Raw genomic sequence first — 27646 nt, 5'->3', positions numbered from 1 at the left:
TTTTTCTTGTTTCTAGCCTAAATTCCTAGGGAAATAATCTCCACAGCCTGTGTGAGGTCTTTCTCGTATTAAGCTGCATCATGCACACCTCAGAGAACACGGCTGGGAGCAGCCAGTTCCACAAGGAACAGGTAACAGCAGCGTGGGGAGAGGCGGGCTCTGGGTGAGAGGGGAGCTCTCCTCGGGTCCTGCGTCCAGACTTGCAGCTGGAAGCCCTGGAGAAGGCCAGCGAAGAGCACCTCTTTCCTCCACCTGCCGAAGCGGGAGCACGGAGTGTTGAGATAGCCAAGGAACCCACAGCCTGATCAGGAAAGGCTTCAGAACTGCCCAGCAGAGGGGGACAGAAGTCTCTCTGCCTGACAGTCACTATTTTCTTGTCATTTTACATGTTCAGTGGCATGCTGCTTTCCACTTTAAAAACAAAAAGAAAAACAACAATAACTGCAAGAAAAGATGCCACCCCATATGGAAATAACCGGGTATTCACCATGGTTTCTCTTTGTAAAATGGAAGACAGCCCCCAGTAGAGCCTTGTAGGTTATAAAAAATTCATTAGAAAAAAAGGCATATGGGTGCTCTGCAACTCAGTTTAGTCCCATCCATCAAGTAATGACTGAGCACCAACCAAGTGCCTGCCAGGAGGACCCATCACTGAATCCACAGCCATCTCAGCCATCAGAGCTTTCCAACCCAGGTGCCAAGCCAGACAGAACATGGCAATGACTCCAGCAGAGGCACAGACGACTCCTCGGAGGAGGGAGATGGGAGAACGGAGGGAATCAGGAAAGGCTCCTCCAAGGCAGAGGGGGGAAGAGCACACGCCCAGCACGTGCAGAGCTGCTCCAGTCCCACCTCCTGCCCCGGTCAGCCTGGCAGGCTCCCACTCCCAGGCTCTGAGGCCGCTCATGAGATGCACATCCCCACCCCCCAGTACCCCAGCCAAAGCCCGGCCTCCCCACTTACCCATCCCAGCTTGGAGGAAGGAGGAGCTGCACCCACACTCAGATTCCACACTCTGGCTTGGACATCTGCTCAGAAGGAGGCCTGGGCACCCCAGGACAGCGACCCCTGAGCCTGGCCTCCTCACCCTCAGGGAGCAGGTGCAGGCACTGTAATTTCTAGCTGCCTCGGGAGCTTCTGGGGCCCCAGGTACCCTCCTCTTCGTAGATGCTGGACTTGGGAACCCGGAGAGGTAGACCCTCTGAGAACGAACAGCTTCCAGAGCTCATTCTCTGTTCTCTCTCTCTCTCTCTCACTCACACACACACACACACACACACACCCTGGCTGATTTTACAGTCAATCTTTCAAAGTGCAATTTGTCTTGGAAAAGCCAATGTGAGGCCCGTGTGGGTTTCGACCAATGGCGCCGCGCCTCTGGCCGCTCAGCCAGTCTCGGGTCTGTATTCTAATGGGCCATATCTTTATCAGGGAAATGTTGCTTCTCCGAACTTAAAACTTCTCATGAAGGGTCCCCAGATCCAGAGGCAGAGGAGGGGTCTGAGCTGAGGCGCGGGGCGCTGCCTTTCTCCGGGCTGGACCGGGAGAGAGCCAAGGGGCGCCGGGGAGGCCGCGCACCTGCCCCAGGAGCACCTGACTTCTGAGGCGCTGCCGTAGGCGCGGGGCCGCCCGGGACCCTCCGGACCTGCCATGGGCTCCTGGCTCCGAGCTCGGGGTCTCCGGCTGTAGGGGCCTGGATTCGGGCGTCCCACCTCGCCTGGCCCCGACCCGAGGATCATGGAGTCCAACCTGCAGGGGACGTTCCTGCTGAACAACACGCCGCTGGCTCAGTTCTCGGAGGTGAAGGCCCCCGTGTGCCAGTACTCCGTGCAGAACTCCTTCTACAAGCTCAGCCCCCCGGGGCTGGGCCCCCCGCTGGCCGCCGGGACCCCCCACGGGATCACGGACATCCTGAGCAGGCCTGCGGCAGCCCCGAACGGCAGCCTCCTCTCCGGCTACCCCCACGTGGCGGGCTTCGGCGGACTGGGCTCCCAGGGCGTCTACTACGGACCCCAGGTGGGGAACTTCCCCAAGGCCGCCAGCGAGTACCCGCCCCGGCCCCGGAACTGCTGGGCGGACACGGGCCAGGACTGGCGAGCCGGGCGGCAGTGCAGCGACAGTGAGTACGGCGGCCCCAGCCGGCGCCATCGGGGCAGGTCGGGAGGGGCCCTCTCGGTGGGCCGGACCGCCCTCCCCCCGTCCTCGCCCCGCGGCCCAGGGGCACGGGGGTGAATCCCCCCGCCCGTCCCGGCAACCCCCCAGCTCTGCTCGGCCCCTCGCCCCCTCCCTTACCAGCTGCTGCCTCAGCTGCCCTCCCAGAAAGCCCGGGGGTCTCCAGGTCTGGAGAAGACCACGTGGCACACCCAGAAGCCCGTGGCAGGTCCGGAGGGTCCCAAGTGGCCCGTAGGATCTGGCTGGCAGCTCACCTTCCTCCCCAAACTCCGAGCCCATGTCACTTCTTCATCCAGAGCAGGCAAACGCTGTCCCCGGTGAGAGGTTGCCAGAGCACCCCTTCCTGGATAGCCCCCCTCCCGGGCCCCAACACGACACCATTCAGGGACCCCATCTGGATCCCGCCTGTGATCCGGGGGGTGGTTTCCCCTGCCCTCCTCAGGGCTTATGTCAACAGTAGTGGCGACAACTGCTCAGCCTCTAGGAGCAGCAGCCAAGTCAAGTCAGACTTGGCCCAGTAGTAGTGGGGGGTGTCTCCCCACCCTACCATGCCCAACCCTGTATTTGGAGAACTGGTACGGGGTCCCCATGAACCAGTCAGGGCCCGGAGGTAATGGCAAGACCTGCACTGGCAGGTGAGGCTCACCCAGGAAGCAGGGAGGTAACAGTGGCTGCAGGAGCCATCCTTGTGCCACCGAGGCCTGGCCGGGACCTGGCAGGGGTGGAGGTGGAGGGAACCTGCACCTCTCTGCCATAGGGGCTTGGGGCCCACCAAGGAAACCCCAAACACATCGGCCCCTCCATCTGCTACACTGTCCCATAGCACACCCCTCACTCTACCCAAAACATGGCAAGTTCCATGTGAGCGAAGACCTCATCTCTTGGAACTGGTTTGGGGGGTGCTCTAGAGGCCTCGGTCTCTGGAACATCCATCGTCCCCTCCCCACCCCGCACTCTCTCCCCTACTCTTCAATCCCAAGTGCATAGCCACACACAGGAAAATACCTCAGTTGGTAGCTGAATCAACACACAGGGAGAGAGGACTGCAGAGGATAGTCTCTTGGGAAGTTTCTTCCCCTTCTAGTGCCTCAGTTTCCTTACCTCTAATATGTGGAGATGGGACATGAGCTATGGGGCCGCCCACCAAGGCCCGACAGGTGGGTCTTCTGCCTCCCCAAGCCCTGCGGCCCTCCAGCCCGAGCGGCTGCCCCAGTGGTACAGGAGCAGGGCCTGGACCTCTGCGTGCAGACTCTCCAGGGGGCTGAGGCCACAGGACTTCTAGGCCTGGTGACAAGGGCAAGCAGTAACTTGAGGCTGAAAGCTCTGGTTTTCTCAGAAACCTGGAAAGTGAGATCCCAGGAACAACGAATTAGGGAGAGAAGGAATCCCCAGACCCTCTGAGGCCTTGGCTATTGGTGGAAGGTGCGTGGTGTGTGCCTTGGTGAGAAAACCAAGAAGATCCAGAAAAAAGTCCTGTTGCCCCTGGAGGGAAGGCAGCAGAACTGAGTAGTGAACATGACGCAGAGAAGAAGGAGACCAGGGCAGGTTGTAAGCTCCCTCTGCCCCTAAGGAGCTCTCACCTGAGGCAGGTGCCCTCTCGGGGTCCCTGACTGTCCGGACAGGGCAGAGGTCACAGTCACTATTGTCTCTTGATTAGCGGCGTCACGATGCCCTCACAACTCAGTGGCTTCTCCAGAGGAGGGAGCTCGCCCAGTGGGAGAGGCAGGACAGGGCTGGCACCCCCACTCATCCTGCTAAGCACACACCTTCTTCCTCTCACCAGCCCCGGATCCCCTGAGCGACAGCATCCACAAGAAAAAGCACACCCGGCCCACCTTCACGGGACACCAGATCTTTGCCCTGGAGAAGACCTTTGAGCAGACCAAGTACTTGGCCGGCCCTGAGAGGGCACGGCTGGCCTACTCGCTGGGGATGACGGAGTCGCAGGTCAAGGTGAGTCTGTGTGGGAGAAGGGCTCTGCCTTCGCGGGCGCGCCCTGCCAGGACGGGATACCGCTGCGCCGGAGAAAAGCACTTTGCTCTCCCAGCAACTCTGGCACTCGGCCGAGGCCGTCCTGCTGTCTGGGCGCTGCCTGCCCAGCGAGCCCTGGAGAGGGCGATAATCACCATAACCAGATGTCAATACTCTATTTGGAGAGCGATGAGTGTAGGAGTTCATTAAGCCTCACGGCAACCTGGAGGTGGGGATTCTTACCCACTTTACGTCTGAAGAAACCATCTCAGCTGAGCCTGTGGCTCAAGGTTGACTGGCTGTTACCAGGTGCAGAGCTGGGGCCCAATTCCAGACCTGCGGGGCACCAGCCTAATGCTTTCCCCTCCTCTGCACAGTGATGGCCAGAAATATCAAGAGCTCATGGCAGCCTCTGGCCCAGATCAGGAGCCAGTCTCTGGGCTGGCTCAGAACCATCAGCCTTGTAGGGTTGTTGCATCAGCTGGCAGGAGAAGCCTGCCTTGGTTTGCCAATAAGGCGAAGAAAACCCCTCCTTCCAGGTCCACCCAAATGAAGCCCGGGTGGGAAACTGGGGCAGGGAGCCTCCAAGCCGGAGGCAAGGGTCATGCTCACATCACTGGCCACCAAGCCTGAAATCAGTAAATGGGCTTCTGCCTCCAGGCTCCCAGAGAGAGCCGTGATGCTAGAGCTCTCCCAAGGGTTGTTGCCCAGGGCGGGGGGGGGGGGGGGGGGGGGGGGCGGCAGAAAGAAAGCTTTGAGGTGTTGAGGCAAGCCGGGAGCTGCCCAGCTCTGTGACACTACGATGGGTTTAAAAGCATAAGAGGGAAGGACAGGGGCTGTCACCTACGTCCACAGCCTCCCGGCCTGCTGACGGCAAGAGCTCTCTTTCCGACCATTCAGTTTCTTTAGGCACTTGTCTGCCTTCTTCAGCTCTGCTAAGCAATGAAAATGTTACTTTTATAATTAGGAAGAAATGATTCACGAAGTTCAGTGAAGGCCTATGAAGCACCTGCTGAATGCCCTCACCTGCGCATTCCAGCGTCTCCGTCCAAGTGCCCCAGGTGGCAAAGGAGCAGACCCATCGCAGGGAGGAGGGCTCAGCAGAAGGGCTGCTGCACTTACACACGCATTTGTTTCTATTTTACCCCAAACGGTGTGACTGTTACCAGTTGGTCTTACTGAGCTATTTGTTATACTAGGACAATCAGGACCACGGGTCCCTGCCGCCGAGTGGGGTCACCCTCCTGGGGGCTGGTCCCCGTGCGTGCTGTGCGTGCACGACCCTCAGCCCCCCCCCCGCCCCCCCCCCGCCCCAGGTGTGGTTCCAGAACCGAAGGACCAAGTGGCGCAAGAAGAGCGCCCTGGAGCCGTCGTCCTCCACGCCTCGGGCGGCGGGCGGCGGCGGCGGCGGGGAGCGCGCGGCCTCGGAGACCGAGGACGACGAGTACAACAAGCCGCTCGACCCCGACTCGGACGACGAGAAGATCCGCCTGCTGCTCCGCAAGCACCGCGCCGCCTTCTCGGTGCTCAGCCTGGGCGCGCACAGCGTCTGACGCCCCCGCCCCGTCCCGGTCCCGGGCGCCCCTGCTCAGCCCCGCCCCGCCCCGCCAGGGGGGCCGCGGCGCCCGGGGGGAGGGGGGCAGAAGGAGGGAGGGGGGCGGGGGGCGGAGGCGGCGGCGGAGGGGGGTCCGTGCGCCCCCGGACCGGCACCCTGGGGCCGTCCTGCACCCCTGGGGCCCAGGCCTGCCCTGCCCGCTCCACAAACTCACCAGGGCACAGGTAGATGAAAACGACCGGGCTCTGCGGCCAGGAAAGTGGCTGTGGGCTCGTGGACTTGCCACTGTGATCTAGCTGGGGGCGGGGGGGGGGGGGGCATCCCCAGGAGACAGCTGGCGGGAGCAGAGGTCTGCTGCCTTCTGCTGTGGGAGTTGGGAGGCCAGGGTGCTGTTGGCTGACTGCAGAAGAAAAGATGACATGTCCGGGTGCCACCCTCCGACCTTGGCACGGGAAGGGTACCACTGGAGACCCCCAACTGGAGGAAGTGCACCTCAGAGAGGGCGAGTGGGTCCCGGTGAAGGAGAAACACTCCTGACACCCCAATCAAGGATCACGTCCCTGGAGGGACACCTCCTCCTGGCCTCCTTCCTCCGACCTCCTCTGGGATTCCCCCAGAATAGGAAAAGACAAGACACCCCCTCCCTCTGCTGGGAAGGAAGGAGGTTGGAGGCAGAGGCAGAAAAAAACATGAGAGAATCCGAGGAGCTGATGCTGCACCCCAGAGCCTCTCACCTGGGCTTCCCTCAGTGCTGATACAAGGACCAGATCACTTGGGGGACAGGGGAGCTTGGCAGGGCTGGAAGTGGCCTAGAACCCCTGCTTCCCCAGCTGGGGTGCCCACGCTGGAAGGGAGAGGCCCCTGCAGGGACCGCCGCACCAAGGGCCTGCATGGATCCCCTGGCACTTCCTTAGACTGCCCTGCAGCCTGCTGCTGGAGGTGGTGTAGTGCAGGGCAGTAGCCTGGCGGGCAGGTGGGCGGGGCTCGGGAGGTGGGTGGGGGCTGGCCAGAGGAATGCAACCCCAGGGGACAGAGCATTTGCCCATCTTTACTGGCTTTTAAAATATAAAGAATAAAAATAAAAGTCCCAGAAACATCCCCATGGCTCATGTGCTTCTGTGAAACTGGCTGTGGAATCCCAGCCAAGCCTCTGTGGGGGGCATTCCCAAGGGCAGGCCTCTTCTCCCAGGGTGGGGGATCTGTGCTCTGGGGGTCTGGAAACTTTGCATAGCACTGGTCAATTTGGAATTTCACTGGTCAATGCCAGGCACTGTCATAGGTGCTAAGAAACTGAAGACTTTAATGGGGCTCCTGACCTTCAGGAATTCACAGCCTCATGGGGGGAATGGTCCATTTGGGGAACTAGGTACTGTAAAGAAAAGATTGAAGGGGTGGAGAGAATAGAAGCACTGACATTAACTGCACACCCGCCCTACTAAATTCTCCCATGTGGAAGGCCTGGATGACCTCACTTGACCTCACAAGGAACCTAAGAGGTAGGTATTATGCTTGTTGCATGGATGAGGGAACTGGGGCTCAGAAGGTACCTAAGCCAAGTCACAGAAGGGGGATGGGGCAAGCCAAAAGTGGATTCCAAGGATCTCGTGTCCACTTGCCCCAGGCATAGCCCCTCAAAGCCTTTTCTGTGAAATGAGAGGCCAAAACAAGGTGTGCTTTCAGGACCCTTCCAACCTGAATGATCTGTGCAAACACCAACAGGGTCTGAGAAGTGAGGCAGCTGCCCCTTTGCTGTCCCAAGTCCTTTGTTGGTCCCTTGGGCCCCCAGAATGGGAGACTCTGGCCAGGGGAATCAGCCTGGAGTGAGAACAAGGGAAGGAGGAAGACCCCAGCTGGGCCTCTTGGCAACGGAGGCACCAAGCTTTCATAATAACCCCAGTGGAGGGATCTCTGGGTGGCGCAGCGGTTTGGCACCTGCCTTTGGCCCAGGGCGCGATCCTGGAGACCCGGATCGAATCCCACGTCGGGCTCCCGGTGCATGGAGCCTGCTTCTCCATCTGCCTGTGTCTCTGCCTCTCTCTCTCTCTCTCTCTCTCTCTCTCTATCATAAATACATAAAAATTAAAAAAAAAATAACCCCAGTGGACCCAGAGGACAGGAGCGACTGACAAGAAAACATAGAATGCGTTTAAGTTCTAACCTTCAATCCAAAATGGTGCCCGCATCAGTGTTTATGGAGGTACAGTGGGAAGGAGACGAGAAGGCAGCTTATAGGAACCGAGTGCCATCTCTGTATGCAGCTGGCCACGGGCTGCATTGAGGAACCCTCCACTGACTCGTGGGGCCTGAGTGCGGCCCCACAGCCATGCTGCAGCAGGTGGGACAGCAGCCTGGGGGCACCCCAGGATTCACTCAGCACGGCCCCCAAAACAAAAAACCTCTGTGGGCTCTGGGGAGCCAAGTGCCGCACAGCGTCTCTGGAGCACTTTGAGGAGGGCATGCGGCCTGAGGGCCCGGAGGAGGCTGCTGACGTAATCCATGGGCAAAGTTATTAAGCCGGTACAGAGGAAGAGGCCAGCGGTCCCCAACATTGAGCTCGTTTGCTTCTTTTGTAAGCATGTTATAATCCCAACTGCTCTCTTACAGTTGTAATTCTTGCGTGTTGATTCAGGTCCTCGGGGTCAGTATTAAATCAAGCCTGGGGGAGGTTTTTTTCCTGGGGAGATATTTGCTGAGCTAAACAAAATCTTCTCCAGTCTCAAAATTCCAGGACACCTGCCGTTGGAACCTCTGGCTCAAAGACTCCATCCTCCCAGACATCTCCTCTATCTCTCTCCTACTCTCACGGGCAGCCTGAACACAGGTACCCAGCGAGGCACAGCTACTGCCTCACGCTGCACTCGGACGGAGGAGAAGAACCCAAGGTGAACGGCCCAGATGCCCAAGGGCAATCTGGAATAAGGCTTGTTCTCTGCAGATATGCACCTGCATGGTGTGTGAGTGTGTGTATGTGTGTGTTTATGTGTGTTGCTGGGGAGAACTCAAGGCTACGTCCGTTCATCTATCATAAAGAAATAATAAGCCATAGGCATTTTTTAAAAGACTGCATTTATTTGAGAGCTCAAGAGAGTGGGAGCAAGAGAGCATGCATGAACAGGGTGGAGGGGTAGAAGGAGAGGGGTAGAGGGAAGAGGGAGAAGCAGATTCCCTGCTGAGCACGGAACCCGATGTGGGGCTCAGCCCAGGACCCTGGGATCATGACCTGAGCTGAAGGCAGACACTTAACCAACTGAACCACCCAGGCATCCCGGCCATAGGCATTTTATGCCTGGTTATAAAAGGGATTTCTTGTATGTCCTGAGTTTAACAAAAATCCAAAGTTATTTTGGAATTTCACACTTCTTGCAAGTCCTCTCCTACCACATCACAAACTTTTCAGGGGTGAGACAAGGGGGAAGAAATGAAATCCTGGGTTTCCAGTAGACAGAGTCGTGCTCTGATGGGCAGCCCAGGAGGCTCTAAGAGACAGATTCTCCCAAAGCCTCCCATCGTGGCTGCCAACGAGAGAAGGACACAGGACACATCCTGCCAGGCTGGGTGCAAGTACGGGGATGGCAGTGTCTTACCGAGTTGGGAATGGCCACATCCTGATCTCAACAGTTAAAAAGGAGATGGGGTCATGGAATTCCACTTCTGGCAACCCCCCCTCATACTCAGGCCCCTCCAGGGGTTGGGGCTGGGCGCCGCTGACCCGAGGCTTCTCCTGCAGCATAGCATAGAGGACTGTGTTCAGTTCCATCCTGGCTCTGCCCTGGGCCCTGGGCCGGTTACTCAGTCACCGAGCCTCAATATATTCATCTGGGACACAGCCCTTGCAGCGGCTCTGTGAGGTCAGAGCCAAAGACTGTGCCCGGCATATGCAGACCCTCGACAGGACCTGCTGCATTTTCCAAAGAGGGCTTTGAGGCTCCAGTCCTGTGTCACCAACTAGTAGCTGGGTCATGTGACTGAGTTAGTTAACCTCTTGAAATCCAGTTTCCTCATCTGTAAAATGAGGCTGACAACCCACTCCGCATGGGCAGAGAGATAAAGGCAATTGCAGACCATGCATAGAGCAGCATGAGCACATAAACATGAGCATGCTCGTGCTCTCTCCGCTATCCACAAGCTCATGCCTCCAGGGAGCGGCAGAGCCAGTGCTAAACAGTTCTCCACGACGGAGGGACCAGGGACCAGCAACCTGTTCCTGCCAGCCGTTTAGCCCCGGCAGGCCACCTGCTACCTGGGCCATTATGGAAGGATTTGTGTGTGACCAGGCTCGTTGACCTGCAAACTGCCTGAGATTTTGGCCTTCTGGGAGGGGCTGAATTCAGCTTGCAGATGTGTTTCTTCAGGGGCAGACTGTGCTTTTATAGAAATGTGATAGGCCTAGCAGCAGGGCATGCCTGGTGCAGTAAGGGGTTCCCGGGCACTTCTGGGTGCCTGGGCTCCACATGGTTACCTGGCCTGCCTGGCCCCTGAAACCCCTGGGTCTGTATAGTCTGCCCTGAAGCCTTGCTACTCTAAGACATGATCTGGGCACCAGCAGCGGCCTCACCTGGGACTTGTTATAACACAGACCTGCAGGCCCCAATCCAGAATCTGCCTTTTAACCGGATTCTCCCATGCACACCAGGCACGCTATAGTGTGAGAGGATCCAGAGTGGGTACGGCTGTGTGAATGTGTGTGGCTAACACTTCTCTTCTCAGAGCATGGAATCTGGCCCAAATTGGGTGCTCAATAAAAAGTGGTTCAACGGATACAGATGAGCATAGGTACACTCATAGCATTTGCGACCATGGAAAACATAGTCAGGACCCGACTGTGGGCAAAAATTTTAAGATTTTTTTTAATATATTTATTTTTTATTGGTGTTCAATTTGCCAACATATAGAATAACACCCAGTGCTCATCCCATCAAGTGCCCCCCTCAGTGCCTGTCACCCAGTCACCCCCACCCCCCTGCCCACCTCCCTTTCTATCACCCCTAGTTCGTTTTAAGATTTTATTTATTTATTCATGAGAGACACCAAGAGAGGCAGAGACATAGGCAGAGGGAGAAGCAGATGGGGGACTCGATCCCAAGACCCCAGGATCACCACCTGAGCCAAAGGCAGACGCTCAACCACTGAGACAACCAGGCACCCTGTGTGTGAGCAAAATTTTTAAAAGTCTCGAGGACAAGAAAGTAGCAACCGCAAGGAACACCCTGCTCTCCCAGGCACAGCCGAGCCCCTCGGCTGCGAGACTAGCGGCAGAGGCCCAGAGTCTAGAGGCAGGGAGGAAACTGTGCGCGTGCAGCAGCCCAGCAGGAGAAAGAGGAATTTCAGAGCATGGCCCTCTGGGGCATTAAGTAATAGAAAACCCATGGGATCCCTGGGTGGCTCAGCGGTTTGGCGCCTGCCTTTGGCCCAGGGCGCGATCCTGGAGTCCCGGGATTGAGTCCCACATTGGGCTCCTGGCATGGAGCCTGCTTTTCTCCCTCTGCCTGTGTCTCTGCCTCTGTGTGTGTGTCTCTCATGAATAAATAAATAAAATCTTTAAAAAAAAAGTAATAGAAAACCTGACTTACATCAGCAGTCCTTAAAGACGGCTCTGTGGCTCGTGTTCATAACAATGTCCACATGGTTACCTGGCCTGCCTGGCCCCTGAGAGCCATCAGATTCAACCGTGTCCTTCGTCCTTTGCATAAGATGGTGGAAGAGAATGATATTTTAGAAGGATTTTCACTGGAAAATTATTTTGCTTAGAATAATTCACTCTGATGATGCTCAGATCAACAAAATGGTACCAAATAAAGAAATGTGCTGTTCTGACTATCGGATCATGTTATTTCGACTTGGTTCTGAGGGTGGGTTGGGAGGTTATGGAGGAATTTGGTACAAACCTGTGGAGAGAAAGACCTCTGTCATTTGGGAGGAAGAGGTCCTGGGAATGAGGCTAAGGGAACCCTTGTGGTCACTTTGTACCCAGGCCAAGAGCTGTGGCTTCGGGTCAGGATGCCAAAGAGGTGTTCTTCTGTTCCCTGTACCACAGAAGAAGACTCCAGCACCTTCTGTGAAAGAGACTCCTTCCAAATGCTTTACTCACACCCACTCACTTGTCTGCCAACAGCCGTGTATGATTTAGTAACCCTGTTTTCCAGATGAAGAAACTGAGGATCACATCTACTACTGCTCCTGTGGTTGTTTCCTGCACAAATTTATTAAACACTCATGGTGCCATGACCTGTTCCAGGGGCGTCTCTCATTTCATTAAAAAAAAATCAAATGAAATAAGCACCGTATTATACCTATTTTATAGCCACTGGGACACAGTAACTTGCCCTGTGTCACACAGCTTAACCCAGTCTGACTCTGAAGCTCCCACTTTAAACTACCACAGAAGGGGAGAGAGAGGGGCCAGGTGAATTAGGGGGCTGTGAACTGTTTAAAAAGAAAATTAGGATTATTTGTGTTAATAAATTAAAATCCACATGGTCTGCTTTTTGCTGTCACTGCGCTTGTTGCCGGGCTCCCTGACTCTGTTAGCTGCCTCCCGTCCTGATGCTCAGAACTTAGAAGGAGGAGACCAGCGGGCAAGAAAAGAACGGGAACACGGTGCTATCAGTGCTGTGAGGAAGGGCTTCACAGAGAAGATAGGGAACCCCAGGAGGCAGGGGGTAAGGAATTTAATTAATGGCAATGTACATTAACAAAAATGCAATTCCCTGTTGATCCATGCGACACCATATCTCATCAAAAGCATTATTTCCTTTATTATAGGAGAAGGGGCACCAGAATAAAGGTGATTTTCATTGGTAAGAATCACGGTATTTATATGACCTCACCATTGGAATTTATAGAGTTTGAATGAAAAGCAATGATTGAATCCTCATTTGAAATAATAGCACCATACTCACTACAGCGTTCTGTACACTTCCACCCACATTCTTGGATTTGCTTCTCTGATAGAGTAGTCTTCAGACTTTATCCCCAATCTGCATATGAGGAAACTGTGATCTGTGCAGGATCAAAACTCCGTGTCTCCTCAGTCCAGGCTGTGTCTCCTCTGTGGATGTTAACGACATGGAAGCTACAGAGGACACAAGAGGACCAGACGAAGTCCTCTAGCAAAAGACACTCTCATCAAATGCGTGGCAGTGCGTGGCTACAGAAAACACCATTTTTCTTGGAGTGGCTTCTGCTGCTTTGCAGCCGCGGGCCAGCATCCGTGAAAGGAGATCTGCCCCAGCCAGGGAAGATGTTCACCGAGGTTGTTTCCCAAGCTCATCAGACAGATGGTTTGTCAGGCATAGGGATTCCCTGGGCCCTTCTGGATCTTCCCTCCGTTGGGTGAGGGGTGTCCCTGGAATGTGTCTGAGGAACAAGTGCCCAGGGCACTGAAGTGGACATATTTGGCAAATAGTGATTTTAGAAGCCCAAATTGATTTAAACCCACATTTTGGTTCTCCCTGTAGCTTCAGGGTTGTTCGCAATGATGTACACTGGGTTCTGTAGGGTTTCCTTCTTCCCCAGTGACAAAGGGTTCAAGTAGAGAAGGCAGCAAGGATGGTCTGGATCTTCCTCCTGAGGAAGACGGATGGACAGAGGGCAGAGTATCCTGCTGCTGAATCAGCTCTGTGGCTGTAGGTACTTGTGAGAAATTCTATTAGAGTCAAACCTTCCAGGGCTCCTGGGAGAGACCCTGCTCCAAGAGATTTGCTAAACCACTGTCACTGTGTTCTGAAAAAGAATGCAATCTGCAGTTTCTAATACCATTTAGCTGGGACCACCAGGAGCCATGGTGGTAAGAGCCAGAGCAAGAGGGTCTGTGGGCAAGGTGCAGGATAACTGTAAAGTGCAGTCCCTGGCTCAGTGAATGGCAGCTTCTACACTCACGGCATGGGGGCTTCCCTGGCACTGACCCTTGCCTTTTCCTGCTAAGGCCACCTTGATCTCTCCACCCAACAATCCTCCCTCCTCTTTGATTGATGTAGTGTGGGCGAGCCTGACAGACATGGGCCTAAGCCAATCAGCAAGTGCCACCTCTCTGGTTGTGTGATGATCCCTCCTGGGAGGGGCCTGGGCTCAGCTGTAGCCAATGAGCAAGGACCGAGGTTGTTCCCCAGACACCGCCCCCCCCCACCCCCACACACACCTCTTACCTGTCTGACACCTGACACTCCTTCTGGCTGCTGCTCCCTGTCTCACTTCTGTGGGGGTGTGCTCACCAGAGAAGGGAGCCAGCCCCGGGGGACAAGTAGGGCTGAGAGGTGGAGGGACAGCGGGGACTGCAGGGGTAATGCTGTTTCAGGCCTAATCTCAGCCAGGCCTCAACTACTCGTAGCCTTTTCTGGAGATAATACCCTTTTGGCTTGATGCTGGTTGGATTGGGTTTCTTTCTTTTTAAAAAGATTTATTTATATTTGCATGCACACACGGTGGTCCTTCAAGCCTCACAACTGTGACACCACACCCATCTTTGGGAATCAAGGATCCCATCCCAAATTACAGATGGAAGACCAAGGCTCACAGGCAGAGTGCCCAGTCCAATGTTACCGTGGCAATGCAAGGACACCGTGTGTGGGCATGAGGTCACTATTTGGGGTGAGGGAGAGGTTCTAACATTGCATTGTGGGGATGGTTGTACAACTCTGTAAGTCTACTTTAAAAATTGATCCCTTAAGGTAGGTGTATTTTACAGGATAATTACACTTCAGTGGACACTTTAAAATAACATAAGAAAAAAAATTACCCATGGAATCACTGGCAGCTGTCCGCTCCAAATCTCTTTTCTCATACTCAGAGAGACTTCGGCTTGAGGACCTCAAAAATCCTTCTAAAAACCTCAGACTGGGATGCCTGGGTGGCTCAGCGATTGAGCATCTGCCCTTGACTCAGGGTGTGATCCCAGGGTCCCTGCATGGAGCCTGCTTCTCCCTCTGCCTCTGTCTCTGCCTCTCTGTGTCTCTCATGAATAAATAAATAAAATCTTTAAAAATTGTTTATTTATTTGAGAGAGAGAGAGAGCACGCGCGAGCACAAGAGGGTGAGGGGCAGAGGGAGAAACAGGCTCCATCCCAGGACCCTGGGATCATGCATGACCTGGGCCGAAGGCAGACGCTTATCCAACTGAGCCCCCCAGGCCCCTAACCCTGAATTAGGTTTCTATGGTTTATAATGAAAGAACAGGAAGAGTACAAATAAATCAGAATCCTCAATGTTTGCTTATAGGCTGGCCCTTCAGGGCCGGTGGACTGTGGGGAGCCACCCTGGGCTAGAATTCCCCAGCGCCTTTCCCTCGCACCGGGGACCTGAGAGCTGGCCTACCCTCTTCCTGTCTTTACGCCCCCCTTCCCCCTCGGCTCAGGTGGCCAGCTTGTCACGAACGGCCCCATACTTGGTGACAGAACGGGACTGGACTCAGCGATCATTCCCCCCTCGGGGTCATTAGTTCCGAGTCCCGTTCAGATTCCTGAAGAGAGCAGCGCCTCGAGCTCAGGCCGGCTGGCTGACCAGGCTGCCTTGGCAGAGGTGGGCCGGGTTACCTGCCCCCCGGCCCAGCGACGCCGTCAGCAGAGCCCCCGACAGTGTGGGGACCCGCAGCAGCCCCGACCCCAGGGGCTTCCTACTCCTGGGGCGCAGTACCCCCTCCCTGCCCCGTCTGCTGGGCTGCCCTACCCAGAAGGATCGAGCTGTTGGGCTCCTCCTTGCTCTGCTTCGGTTGCGCTGAGCCTGCAGAGTCACAAACGGAAGTTGCCCGCAGCCCGTCCGGCTACCCCGCCACTGCTTCCCTGGTGGTGTCGGGCACCCCCTCCTCCTCCCCCACCCCCGCCCGCCCATCCTGATGCTCCTGGGCCGCCCCACCGCTGCAGAAGCCCTGGCCTGGCCAAAACTCGTTGTTGCTCTTCAGAACGATGAACCGAAGGCTGACCCGACCTTTGACAACCCCTGTGGGTGCAAATGGGGCCAGGACCCATGTGGGAAGAGAGCTCCAGGTATAGGGGACCCGTGAGCAGGGCTGTTGAGAAGGCCGCCCTGTCGGTTACGACCCCACAGGGCAGGACACACGAGCTCATGTTCGTGAACCAAAATGCGTATGTCCCTGTCTCTTCCAGGGGAAGGCACCAGTGTCTGAATAGGGACGGGGACGTCGGAGGCGAGCGAAGAGGCCGGCTCTCCTCCGTGGATCCCGTGCCAGCCTCTTCCCCCACGGCCGACCCGGAAGGCTTGCGTCCAGAAGCCCCTCTTGAGGGCCTCCGTGAGCCGGCAAACAAACATCATTAATCTTGGCAAAGTGAGTGAAAGCACATTCACCTGTCCAAGCAAGAGAATTAATGTTGTGTCAATAGGAAATTCGTGTTTACCTCTGGCCTTTACATCTTTCCTTTGCTACAAAAAGCCCAGAGTGGACCAGGCCCGGCGCGGGAGGACTGGCCCAGAGTCAGAAGGAAGCCAAGCGAAGCCGCGCAGCCCAGGCGCGCCGGCGGGCCCGGGCTGGATGGGGCGCAGGGGCCGGGCGGGGGTTCTGCGGCGCGGGGAGCCGGGCGAGAGTGGGCAGCCTCCCAGCCTGCGGGCCTTGGGGGACGCGCTCCCCTCACCCTGCACGGGCTAATGCGGCCTCAGGTGCCTCTGTTTTCTCTCCGGTGCACAGCGTTGTCGTCTCTCACACCAGGCCGTCAGCGCGTGTAGCTCCCCAGGCCACGAGGGGCAACGTTACTGGTCAAGGAGCAAAGTGCCAGGTCCCCTGCCTGCTGATTGACAGCGATTCTCTAATTCGGCCTTTTTCTCAAATGGAGAGGATAGATACCACAGGGCAGAGAATCCAACGGTTAGCCTCCAGGCCGCATACAGGCAAGAGGTGGATCTGAACTCGGGTCCGACCCCGAAGTCAGCGGTGCCCCAGTCACGGTCGCACACAGTTCCCACCAGGAAGGATCAGCCCACCGCACATGAGGTCAAGTGTAAGGCAGGAAGGCTCTGAGGAAGCCTCCTGGGTCGCCCTGGGTGCCTCCTGTCGCCCAGGAATGCCTCGCTGCTGGGGGGTGGGGCCGGGAGGGGCCGGGAGGGTGTGTGCGTGCCTGTGTGCCCCAGGAAAAGAAACCAAACGGGCCGATAAGATCTCTCGTTTCCAGAGCAAAGCACCAATTAAACACAAGGCAGATGTGAGCAAATAAAGCTGTGGCGTCCGGAGAGAAAATCAATACTAGATTATGTGCCCCGGCCCAATCATATACCAATTAATACAGAGCGGGTGGGGCTGGTGCCGAGGGAAGATAAGTCTGGCTGGCCAGCACGCGGGGGCTGCCGCCTGCCCCCAGAGCGCCCCAACCGGGGCTCATGCCCCGTGCTCCTCGGGGCGGGGCGCCGCTAGCCCTGCTTCTAAAGGGCCAAGCCTGAGGTCTCCGGGGGGAACTTGGGTGAGTGGTGCCGGGGGCGGGGGCGGGGGCAGAGGAGCTGCCCGGTAGTCACAGGGCAGCAGGAAGGAGGACAGCACCCACTGGGAGGGCATGGACCCTTCAGAGCACAAACATGGGCTGTTTGATGTTCAGTATGCCACAGAAAGAACAAGGCACTTGCTTTTGGAAAGTGATAGAAAATTGGGCAAAAAGGGAAAACAAGAAACCAAATTTCTATCCCTACGAAATGATGTTGAAGCCGCTGTTATTCTGTCCCTGTTTTTATTTAATTCAGAAAGTGCAGCCAAGCAGTTAATAAATAATTTTCAAGAGGGGTGATAAAAGATAAATGGCAAAGGGCTGGCAGCACAGGACCAGGTGACTGTGGGGGTGGGGCTGTCCAGAATGTTCTGTGGAAAGGCTTCAGGCTCATCACCAGGGTGCCAGCGACAAGGCAGTGTGACACCCAGCTGCTGCCAGCAGAGAGTTTACCAAGTTTGGCAGACCCCCTGTCCCAGGGAGGTGGCTTTGGCAACGTCAGAAGGACAAATCAAAGGTGCTGACGTCCCAGAGAGAGGAAATCTGGCTGTGGGCTTGGTGCCCGGCTGCAAGGACATCTAGAGACCATGAATTCCTGCCCTCATGAGGGCCAGGACACACAGTCACAGAGCAAGTACATCCTTCCACAAAAGTTCCCAGCACTCCTGGGGGAAGGAGACCCAACGCAACATGGAAGGCAAAAAACAAGTGTGGAAGGAGAGGGGGCAAATCGGTGCTGAAAGGGGCCCCTGCTTCTGTTTCCCCCACAGGAAGCCTCTCTGGCCAGGCCCCTCCTGCACCCCGAATACTCCCAGACACAAGCTCCGGAGGCAGAGATCCTCTGCAAGTGGGAGTTCTGGGGGCCAAGGACTGTTGAGTGCCAAAGAAAAACGAAATTTGCTAGCCGAATATTTTTTAGACATTTTGCAAGATGCACGGCCTCCCTGACAATTTTTAATGTACTAACTGCCTGGTCCAGTGAGCTGATTAATTGGTGCTGGAGAGATCAATAAAAAACAGAAAATTAAAACAATTTTAAAGTGATTAAGTAGTTTAACACCTGTCTCCCGTCACGTCAGCGCAGGAAGAAAAATAAAGCAGGTGTCGAAGGGGCCTCCTGAAGCAAGAGAAAGCAGCGCCTGCCTCAGAGAAATGACAAATCACAGCCGGTGGATCAATCTGAGCGCAGGCAGCCTTCCCTGAGCCCACTGCTGCAGCGGCGGGACCAGAGACCCCAGGAGGCCGGGCACCTCCCCGGTCGCTCGCTCCTGCAGGGCCGCTCTGCAACCAGGGAGGAGCATGTGTCTGTCCAGACCCTGAGAACAGGGCCAGAGGGAGCAAGGGGAGCCCAGGGTTCTGGGTGCAGTGAGATAGGAAGGTACCAGCTAACCTTCTCCTGACCTCATTTCCAGCCAGAGTTGAGTCTATGCTATGCAAAGGCGGTGAATATACATTTGGGGAGCTGTGGGGTCAAGGGAGGGAAACCCACTGTCTGTCCTAGCTCTCTAGGGCCACCAAATCCTCTATTCTGGGAGCTTCAGGTCTCCACCCTCCCTCCCTCCCTTCTCCTGGCCCCTACTGGCTGCCTTCTCCTGGCCCCTACTGCTTGGCTGTATGTACAGGTGGGCAGGTACCTGCCATGATGGCCCAAATGTCCCTTGTGACTCCTCTGGGCCAGCCTTACACCCCTTACCCCCAACCAACAGCTGTAATGGAAGCTGCCCAGCAGCAAGAGTCACCTCTGTCCCAAAGTTTAATGTATTTGATTCTGAATCACCGGAAGCAAACTCTTGGAGCTCAAGAAATCCTAAGATGATTCTTCTCCAACAACACACCCCGCCCCCCATAGTCCTAACAACAGAGTGAAGAGAACATGGACAGGGGAAGTGAAGTGAAGGGCAATTAACAAAAGCTAGAGGTACCACCCCCCCACAGGAAACATTTCATGTCTCCTGTTTCACTTTGAAAGTGGATGTGAGTTTTGCACATACAAAGTACAGAATATACTTAATGTCACCCGTGTTCTAGAAAGCTAGGTGCATGTTGCCCTGGGGCTTCCCTGCCTGCGCACACCACTGCACCCCTGGGGTGGGGATAGGGGTGGGGGTGAGGCTCAAGCCTTAGGCATAGGTTCTGAGCTTCTTGGAAGGGGGAGCTGGGCTCTGTGGGGCAGAAGGGGCCATGCAAACCCACAGTCATACTCACCTGCCAGGTAGCGGCGAGACAAGTCATATGTTTGTTTTCTGCTCTCCAGCTTCCTGTTCACCTTTGAGGTTCCCTTGAAGCTTTCCCCGCCAAGACCAGAACGGAAAAGGAACTCCAAGCAACAAGAGAGAAACCTGGCAGAGGGTTTAAAATGTTACATTTTAAAAATATTTTAAAATATGATTTAAACATTAACCTAAAATGTTTAAAAACACAAGAGCCCTCACCTGAACTTCTTACCAGCAGCCCCCACTTTGTAAGTCTTCCTCTTAACACCAGTCACACTACACAGGAATGGAAAAGGAGTCTCAGCGGTGGCCTGCAGAGGCCAGAGTCAAGGAGCTCCAGCTGCGAGCTTTAGTAGCAGCATTTTACCAGCCACATTCTCCCCCTTTCTCCTGCTTTTGTCTGGGCCAGGAGTTCTGCTTCTATGTTCAATGTTTGGGCCTCTGTAGACATGACCATCCGTTTGGGGCCATATTAGTCTCAATGGAGACTTGTCAACCCTTTACGGCAAATTTTATGGCAACGATGATCATATCCACAAAAAAGACCTCAAAAAGACCTCAGCTACTGGCCCACTTTTTAAAATTATCCACACAGCCAGATCTCTACGTAACATAAAAACTATCTCTTGGCATTTTCTGCCACAAGATGTGACCTGAGAGATTTGGCCAGGATGGAAGCTAAAAGGTCCTGCAGTCTAACTCTTCTCATAGATTCCAGATGCCTGCTTGCCAAGGGTGCTTACTCTGGGGCGCAGCTCTCCCCCGACAGGGCTGCCAGGCAGGGTGGTCCGTGGCACCGCGCAGGCTCTGTGCTGCCCAGTGTGTGTGTGCATGCATGTGTGCATGTGCGTGAGTGCATGCGTGTGTGCATGTGCATGTGTGCATGTGCGTGAGCGGGGGCTCAAGGTACCTCACTGCTCTCCGAAGCAAACAAAGTTCTTGACACGGCGCCCTCCGGCCTGCGGCTGCTCCCTGTAGAGTAAGGATCAGACTGACGAAGATAAAGTTTCCCCGGGCCCAAGTTCCAAACTCAGGCTGTTTTGTTTCTGTTAAAATGCAATTGTTTTTCTCTAGAGTGTGCGGTGACTGCTCGGCGTCAGGAAGATGTATGAAAGCTTCCACTTCAATTCAGCATCCCTTTTCTCCCAGACAAACACGGTCGGATTTTAATAAATCAAAGAGCCACACTGTTTAATAAAAATTTATTGACTTACAAGTGATTATTTATCAAAAGACCATTAATAGCAGGTACTGAAATGATGTGTTACTGGGTGGTGCTGGGGAGACTAATAGGGAATCAATGCAGCTGGCCGGCTGGAATGCATATGAGAAGCCCAGCCCCCCGATGGCTGGCGCAATTGCTCCGGCAAAATACACCAGACGCTACCCCTGCTGCAATGAAAAGTTCCCCCTTTTTATTTATCGTTTACAAATGAAATGATCAATACTTTTAATCTAGAGCAAAATTTATTAACTTTCCCATCGGAGAGAGACATATTGACTGAGGGGAGAAGGGGTGTTAGCGCAACGGAAGATGGATGGCCAGATGGTCATCTCTGAGCCTGTCCGAGAGCCGGCGTGCATGCAGCTGCCCTTTTGGCCCACAGGTCCCAGGCCACACAGGGCGAGTACGACGGGAGAAATCGAGTCTGGCCACCCAGGAGGCACAGCGGGCCCATGTGACCTGCAGCACGGCGGACTGGCCCAGGTGTCACGGACGTCGGAAGCACGCATCCCACAGACCATCGGGCTCCGGGCAATTCCAGGAGGGTGGGCGGACGATAGGCCCAGAACCTGTCTGAGGGACGACGGGGCAAGCGCCTGCTGCTGCAGGTGCTGTGCGGGGCGGCCCCCCTGCCACCTCTCAGCCAGCCCTTCAAGACCTCCGAGGGGCAGCAAGGGGGAGCGGGGGCTGACGCGGTGAAGAATCAAGTTCTAAGGTTGGTTCTCCTGTCATCTCAAACCACTCTGTCAAGCTGGGCTTGCACAGCTCTAGCCTGGCTGACGGCCTTCTACCAAGCTTCCTCTGACGGGGGGATTTCACTAGCGTTTTTAGAAAACCCCTTCTCTAACGCTCACGGTTGAGTGGAAACAGCTTTCCAAGATCCACATTCAAATCCACCCAGCCCCACCCAGGTCCACTTCCCCTAGAACACGGAGGCCTCTCCTTTACACCTGGGGCAACCTCTGGTGCAGCTTCACCAGCCCTGTGTTCTAGGAGAACCAAGATGGATACAGACTGACTGACTGATCTCTGAACCCAGATGACTGGAGAACCTAGAGCTAAAGTTCGAACCATGGTTTTAAAAATTATAGACACTTGCGGTACAAAGAGCTTGGAAGGCCTTCTAGCCCAAGTCCTTAATTGTGGGTTAGGAAATCGAGAAATAAACTCAAAACAGCAAATGAGTAGCAGGTCTGTAAGTGGGATTAGAAGCTGGCCAGTGCTCACCCCACCAACTGATGCCACTGGTTCTATCCAGGATCCTCCTCATTGTTGCTAGGATCCTGAGAGTGAGTATTCGGTACTTGACACTGCTTTATGTGATCCTGTCGTCGTTCCCATGTGTTGGAAAGCTTTACCACCCAAAACCTGTCCAGTTATCCCAGACCAAGCATTTGACTTACGGGTAACACGGGGCCTGCAGGTCCTCAATTCAAAAGGATGTAGCAGGAGTGTCTCCATGCTTGTGACAAAGCACCAAATAAAAATGTTAGAAATTACTTTTCTACGGGTATAATTCACAGCTCTTCTTAGTAAAACAGTAAAGTAAAATAATTCTTGCTTTGTTTCCACAAGTATTTACCAGCAGTGATTCTAACCCAGGCTCTTGTAACGTTCTACTAGGTCATCGACAGGCATTTTTTTTTTTAATATTCTGTTTTGAGGTTTTCGCACAATCTTTCCAGTGCACCTAAGAAAATCATCATGTAAATTTACTAACAACAGAGTTTTATAAAGAACTTTTAAGAGGGAACTTGATCTTCAAAACCGACTTTAAAGATCATTCCAGAAGGTTTTTAAGCACTGTAAATACTGCCTCCTCTAAAGACTAAAAACCACTGTTTACTCCTTGGAAAATAGTTCATAAGAGGCTGTTCCTTACAGTCAAAAGGGGGATTTTACTTGAGAGAATAGTTGTTTTACTGGTTAGCGACAGGGTAGGTAAGGGGAAATGGGCGGCCAGTCAGAGATATAAAGGAACAGGGAGCAGTCGGGGCAGGAGTCAGATGGAGGGCGGGAAGACAAAGCGCTACCCAAGTCAGTGCTCCTGGGGCAGGGCTGTCTTCCCACATCATCCCCCCAGCACAGGCTTGAGGCCAGCCTAGGAGAGGTGACACGTACCACAGCTGTGCCATGCTGGAGCTGGTGGGGTTACCTGGCTGTGCATCTGCCTTCACAGTGAGCGCAGGTGGGCAGAGGAGACCCGTGAAGGCCACAGTGCATTCCAGAGCCTCCTGCCCGCCCTGTCCCCTCACTAACCCTTCCAGTACCTCTGCTCCTACCTGGCTCGGTACTCCCCGGCTGCTTCCACTGCCCTTACACCCAGACAGCCCTGCCCTCCTCACAGGCCTCAGATCCCAGGCACCCAACAGTGGAGAAGCCCATGTCTGTCTGTGCTGGAAGCTCTCAGTTAATCAAGGGAAGTGCAAATATCTGATAGGAGTAGTGGCTCCTTCTGAATAATACTATTCATCATTCCAGAAGTCAGTGGATTCCCCGCAGTCTGGGGTTAGTGTCAAGTCAGAGAACAGTAACTGCTATAAGAAACATGTTGCTTAGGGCCACATCCAGGGGACAAAGAGTGAAGGGAAAAACCCCTCAATTAATTGACCATCAAAGACAATTTTATTTACTCACAAAAACAAACCCAGAGCCCTTTGCGGTAGCTCTAAGCTCAGACCTTTTCCTGCCATATTTCATGGACCTATATTTGTAACACTGGGCAACATGTCCTTCAAAGTAGCACTTCAATCCCCACAACAACCCTGTGAGGTAGGTATCACCACCCTTCCCCTCCTGATCCAGGTTACAGATGGGGAAACTGAGGCACGAGTTAACAAAGAGCAAGTCACGCAGGAGTCGGGGGCGAGCAGTGGAGTTGGAGTTTGAACAGAAAACGACTCTCGGTTCCCGCCACGCACTAGTCACTGGCCCACCTTGCTTCTTGCCATCCCCTGGGGTGACTACCCGTGGGCAGTGGCACAAGAATTAAAACCTCATTTTGCCAAAGGCACCCACAGATGACAGTTTCCTTTTATCGGGTCTGCGGAGCTCCAAGGCTTGGGGATGGGGGCGGGGGTGATATTTTAGCTGAAGCAAGCCACACAGCCTCAGCAGTGCGTCTCCTCATGGACGGGTAGGCCCTGTCCCCAGCCGAGTCCCTGGTGTGTGGCATCCGTAACAGACTGACATCCTGGTGTCCCGAACACGGGAAAACACGGCCGACCTCCCCACCACTCAGCCCCACGCATGTACGGGTGGAGAGGTGACTTTAATGGCATTCCTCCAACGGACTTAGTGTAAAAGAAACAAGAAGGCATCTCATCCTGGGCAGCGACCCCCAGCAGGGTCCACCTCAGCTGCTCGCCCAGGGGGCCCGGGCCAGTTCTGAAGAGGCTGGAGTCCTGGGATCCAGAGCGGCCTGAGGAGGATGCAGCAGTGGGGGCGGGGGGGCGGCGGCGGTGCCAGCTGGCTCGCGAGGCAGGATCTGCAGTGGCAGCTCTGGGCAGCGCGAGGCGCGGGCTCAGGACCGGCTCCTGTCCTCGTGGTTGCCGACGATCATCTTGCTGTACAGCTTCTGCTGCTCCTCTTTGAACGTGTCCTTCACCTTCTCCCTCTTCAGTCCCCCATCCCTGATGAGAGAAAGTCGGGCGTCACAGCAGAGAAGGCCTCCTATCCGCCTCATGGCACAGCCGGCGTGCTGCGCGGTTCAAACCCCAGGACAGCCCATCTGAGCAACGGTGCACCCCGGCTCTGTCCCTGCTGAGGGTGACCTCAGACACGGACCCCGCACTACAACTCCACTGTGTCTGCCTAAACCTCTCACGTGTGCCCAAGGGTCAGAACTCACTGCTTGTCTTCAAGGTACCTAGTGACGGCTCAAACCTACCTACCAAGGAGCTGCCAGCGCTGCCTGCTGCTCACACAACTCACCCTCACCCTACCAGAGATAAAGACGTATTCTGGCATCATGGAAGGCAAGCCAAGCTGTAAACCTGATCTGTGAAATAAAATCTGCAGAATTCAGACCCAGGGATTCAGGCCAACAACGAATATGAGGGGAACTACAAGTCCTCACTCCTTCCAGGCTTGATGGCTGGTGCGGGAGAAGTTCTAAGTCACTCTCAGAGTCCCCAGCACCTCCCTTGGCTACCCCCAAATCGATCCCCGAGATCTGGATGTGCTTCCCCAAAGCCCCAGTCCCACCCGTCATCCCAACTGCTCACCTGCATCCTAGAATTAGCACCACCTACCTTCAATGACTAACGGAAACCCCAGTCCACCTTCAGGATTTCTGCTACACCTTTATTTCCCCTCTGAGTCATGGAAGTAGTAGTGACAGAAAAAGTCTGATGAACTCTATCGCTAGACAGACCTTACACTGTGCACCCTTATATGTCCAACACCCTTTACAATCCACAGCAAAGGCCTTTTAAAAGGTAGCCATGCTCGTCTTTCTAAGGCTCCGCCAACAAGGAGTGTGGAGCAGTGGTTAAACATTCCAGCCCTAGCAGTCTGTCACACCTGAGTTCAAAATCTGACTCCACTGATTACTCCATGACTCTGAAAAACAGTTACCTGACCTCTCTGAGCTAGTGTGTCATCTGTGAAACAGGAGTCACAATTCTTACATGACACAGGTTTACTGGGAGGATGGAGTGAGGTCATCACCTCCACAGCCAGCAGCACAATGCATGGCTCACAGTGAGGGATCAGTAAATGAGCACTTTTTAAAACGCGATACCTGAGTACCATGCCATTACCTAAGAATCCACTTCAGTGTAAAAATGTGCATTTCTACATTTTCCCCATATCCTATAGAACTGACCCTTGTGCTTCAAACAAAGGGTCCTAGAGGGTGGAGTGACTTTCCTGAACCAGCATTCCTCCCACTCAGCTCCTGTTATTTGGAGTCTAACTATCTCACACTCTAGCCCATGGGCCAAACCTAGCCTGATACCTGTTATGGGAACACAGGCATGCCCATTTGTTTATCTAGAGAGACAAGGACCACCTGGGGGCCCTGGGAGACTGAAGGTACAGTCAACTGCTTCAGTCCAAGCACGCTGCGCTCTCTGTCCCCAAGATCAAGGGACCAGGGGCACTACTGAGTTGGAACTAGGAGAAAGGAGTTAAACTGCTCACTCTCCAAGGCCGGTGAGCTTAATTCTCCACACCAGGGTGAGATGGATTCTTTGTAAGTGGAGTCAACAATTCAGCATCTGCTTTAGAAAGTCACATTCTGGACAGCCTGGATGGCTCAGTGGTTTAGTACCTGCCTTCAGCCCAGGGCATGATCCTAGAGTCCCGAGATCAAGTCCCACATCAGGCTCCCTGCATGGAGCCTGCTTCTTTCTCCCTCTGCCTGTGTCTCTGCCTCTCTCTCTCTCTCTCTCTCTCATGAATAAATAAAAATCTTAAAAAAAGAAAAAAAAGAAAAAAAAAAAAGAAAGTCACATCCTGCTAGACTCAGCTGATAAAACCTGGCTCTGACTCACCACAGCAGGTCCACGAGCCCCCCCTGCCTGGCAATGGCAGATTTCACCCTATTTGCAAACTGGACGGCATCTTCATCTGTCTGTAAGAAAGAATAAATAAGACCACTCAACCCCGGCTGGTGTCACACAGCAGAAAGTGAAGACTTCTACACAGTGGGAGTACTCACCTCTCTGGTCATGGGAGGCAGGTACCAAACGCTGCAGACAATGGCCCAGCTGGTCATCATTCTCAGTAGGTACGTCACCATCCCATATTTGCTGCTATTCCAGAAGGCATCACCAAATTGAGGGTCATACTGAAACACAGTGGAAAACGGGATGGTAAGAAGTCAGTAGTTCTAAGAGAACGTGGGTGTCCACAGCAACTCTCATGACTTATCACCTGGGGTGTTATCAGTCCCAGAAGGCCACTCTCAGACCCCCTCTACCAACACTTCTGAAGTAATCCTACACCCGGGCAGCTCTGACCTCCAACAATATGAGTCCCCCGATGGACTCAAGATTCTGCTGCAGACCATTAGGGAGGCCTCTCCAAGCTGCTTTCCTCAAACAAATGTCCTCCCTCTTTGACCCATCTTCATGTCTTCCTCACTCCTAGATGTACGGAACTCTCGACATACTCAAGGACACCCCAAACCAGAAAGAACAGGATAAGTTACCCCAGATTTAACCATGAGAACATTCCACCGTGCGTGCTTCACCTCTCCCCACACAAACCCGATCTCCAGCACTGTGTCATTCACTCATCAATACTTCTCCACACATCTCACCCAAACAAAGATACCAACTCTTTAATATCATTTCTGCTCCCCCTGACCAAGGACATGCTTCTGTAAGGACACGTCAAACAAGGCCAACCGTGTGAGCAGGAGGCCCCGCTGTGCCAGCACTGCCGGCATTCCTCAGGGAACGGGCACCCACTGACTGCACACGAGGCCTCTGCCCCGCATGCGCTGCGCTTCCTACCAAGCAGCAGGCTCACCAGGTACTTTCTTTGCCAATGACTCTCAGGAAGCAAAGGCTGTACTTTGGTGACACGTTGTGGGAAAGGTGGCTGCTGCCATGACCCATAGTCCCACAAACAGAAGAAAGATTTAAGTGGCAGGTAAGCAGGGTGGAAGAGGTGTGGGAGGAAGTCCCATAAGGAGCAATAGAAGGAACAGTGTGTCCTGCAGCTGCTGGCTATCACACACCAGACCCCAAGCCGTGATTATAAGGCAAAGACGAGAACCAGAGTGCAGAGAGAGAAACGGAGACGGAACTGCAAGAGTTCTCCCACAGGACCAAGCTGCCACTGTTGTCGGAAATGCCCGCTTCCGGGGAGAAGCTCCAGAGGGAACACTGGCAGGGATGCTGTGGGCAGTCTGCCCTTGATTGGGTGCGGCGGATTTCGAACAATGTAATCTCTTAGGCTTTTCAGGCCTAGATTTTATGATTCTCAGAACAGATATTGGATAATTATGCCCAGCGGTAGACCTGACTACAGGAAAGAAGACATTTAGATTAAATCACAGACTAAACCAAAAAATTTAGATTTAACTATAGAAAGCTTTGCGAGTTTACAAGAAGAACGAGTTTTAAATAGAAGCTAATGC

At 54.4% G+C, this 27646-nt stretch overlaps 2 protein-coding genes across 3 annotated transcripts in view; one reads left to right on the top strand and one right to left on the bottom strand.

Annotated features, from left to right (window-relative positions):
- The first annotated feature begins 91 nt into the window (after positions 1 to 91).
- Positions 92 to 5696, top strand: NKX6-3 (NK6 homeobox 3). Its single transcript, XM_077849320.1, has 3 exons — positions 92 to 2119; positions 3956 to 4125; positions 5460 to 5696. The coding sequence occupies exons 1-3, from the start codon at positions 1738 to 1740 to the stop codon at positions 5694 to 5696; spliced, it is 789 nt and encodes a 262-aa protein (XP_077705446.1). The 5' UTR covers positions 92 to 1737.
- Positions 5697 to 23155: 17459 nt separating this feature from the next.
- GPAT4 (glycerol-3-phosphate acyltransferase 4) overlaps positions 23156 to 27646 on the bottom strand; it is a 32702-nt gene continuing 28211 nt past the window's right edge. For both annotated transcript variants that reach the window (XM_077849318.1, XM_077849319.1), the window contains exons 11-13: positions 26219 to 26347; positions 26052 to 26131; positions 23156 to 24185 (exon numbers count right to left, since the gene is read on the bottom strand). In XM_077849318.1, the coding sequence (XP_077705444.1) occupies positions 24077 to 24185; positions 26052 to 26131; positions 26219 to 26347 (318 nt within the window). In that variant the 3' untranslated portion in view covers positions 23156 to 24076. The remainder of the gene's footprint in view (positions 24186 to 26051; positions 26132 to 26218; positions 26348 to 27646) is intronic.

Source organism: Canis aureus, chromosome 15 (genome assembly GCF_053574225.1).
Source record: "Canis aureus isolate CA01 chromosome 15, VMU_Caureus_v.1.0, whole genome shotgun sequence".
NCBI classification, from domain to species: domain Eukaryota; kingdom Metazoa; phylum Chordata; class Mammalia; order Carnivora; family Canidae; genus Canis; species Canis aureus.
The sequence above is the reverse complement of the archived record's forward strand: the minus strand, read 5'-3'. Positions and strand labels throughout refer to the sequence as shown.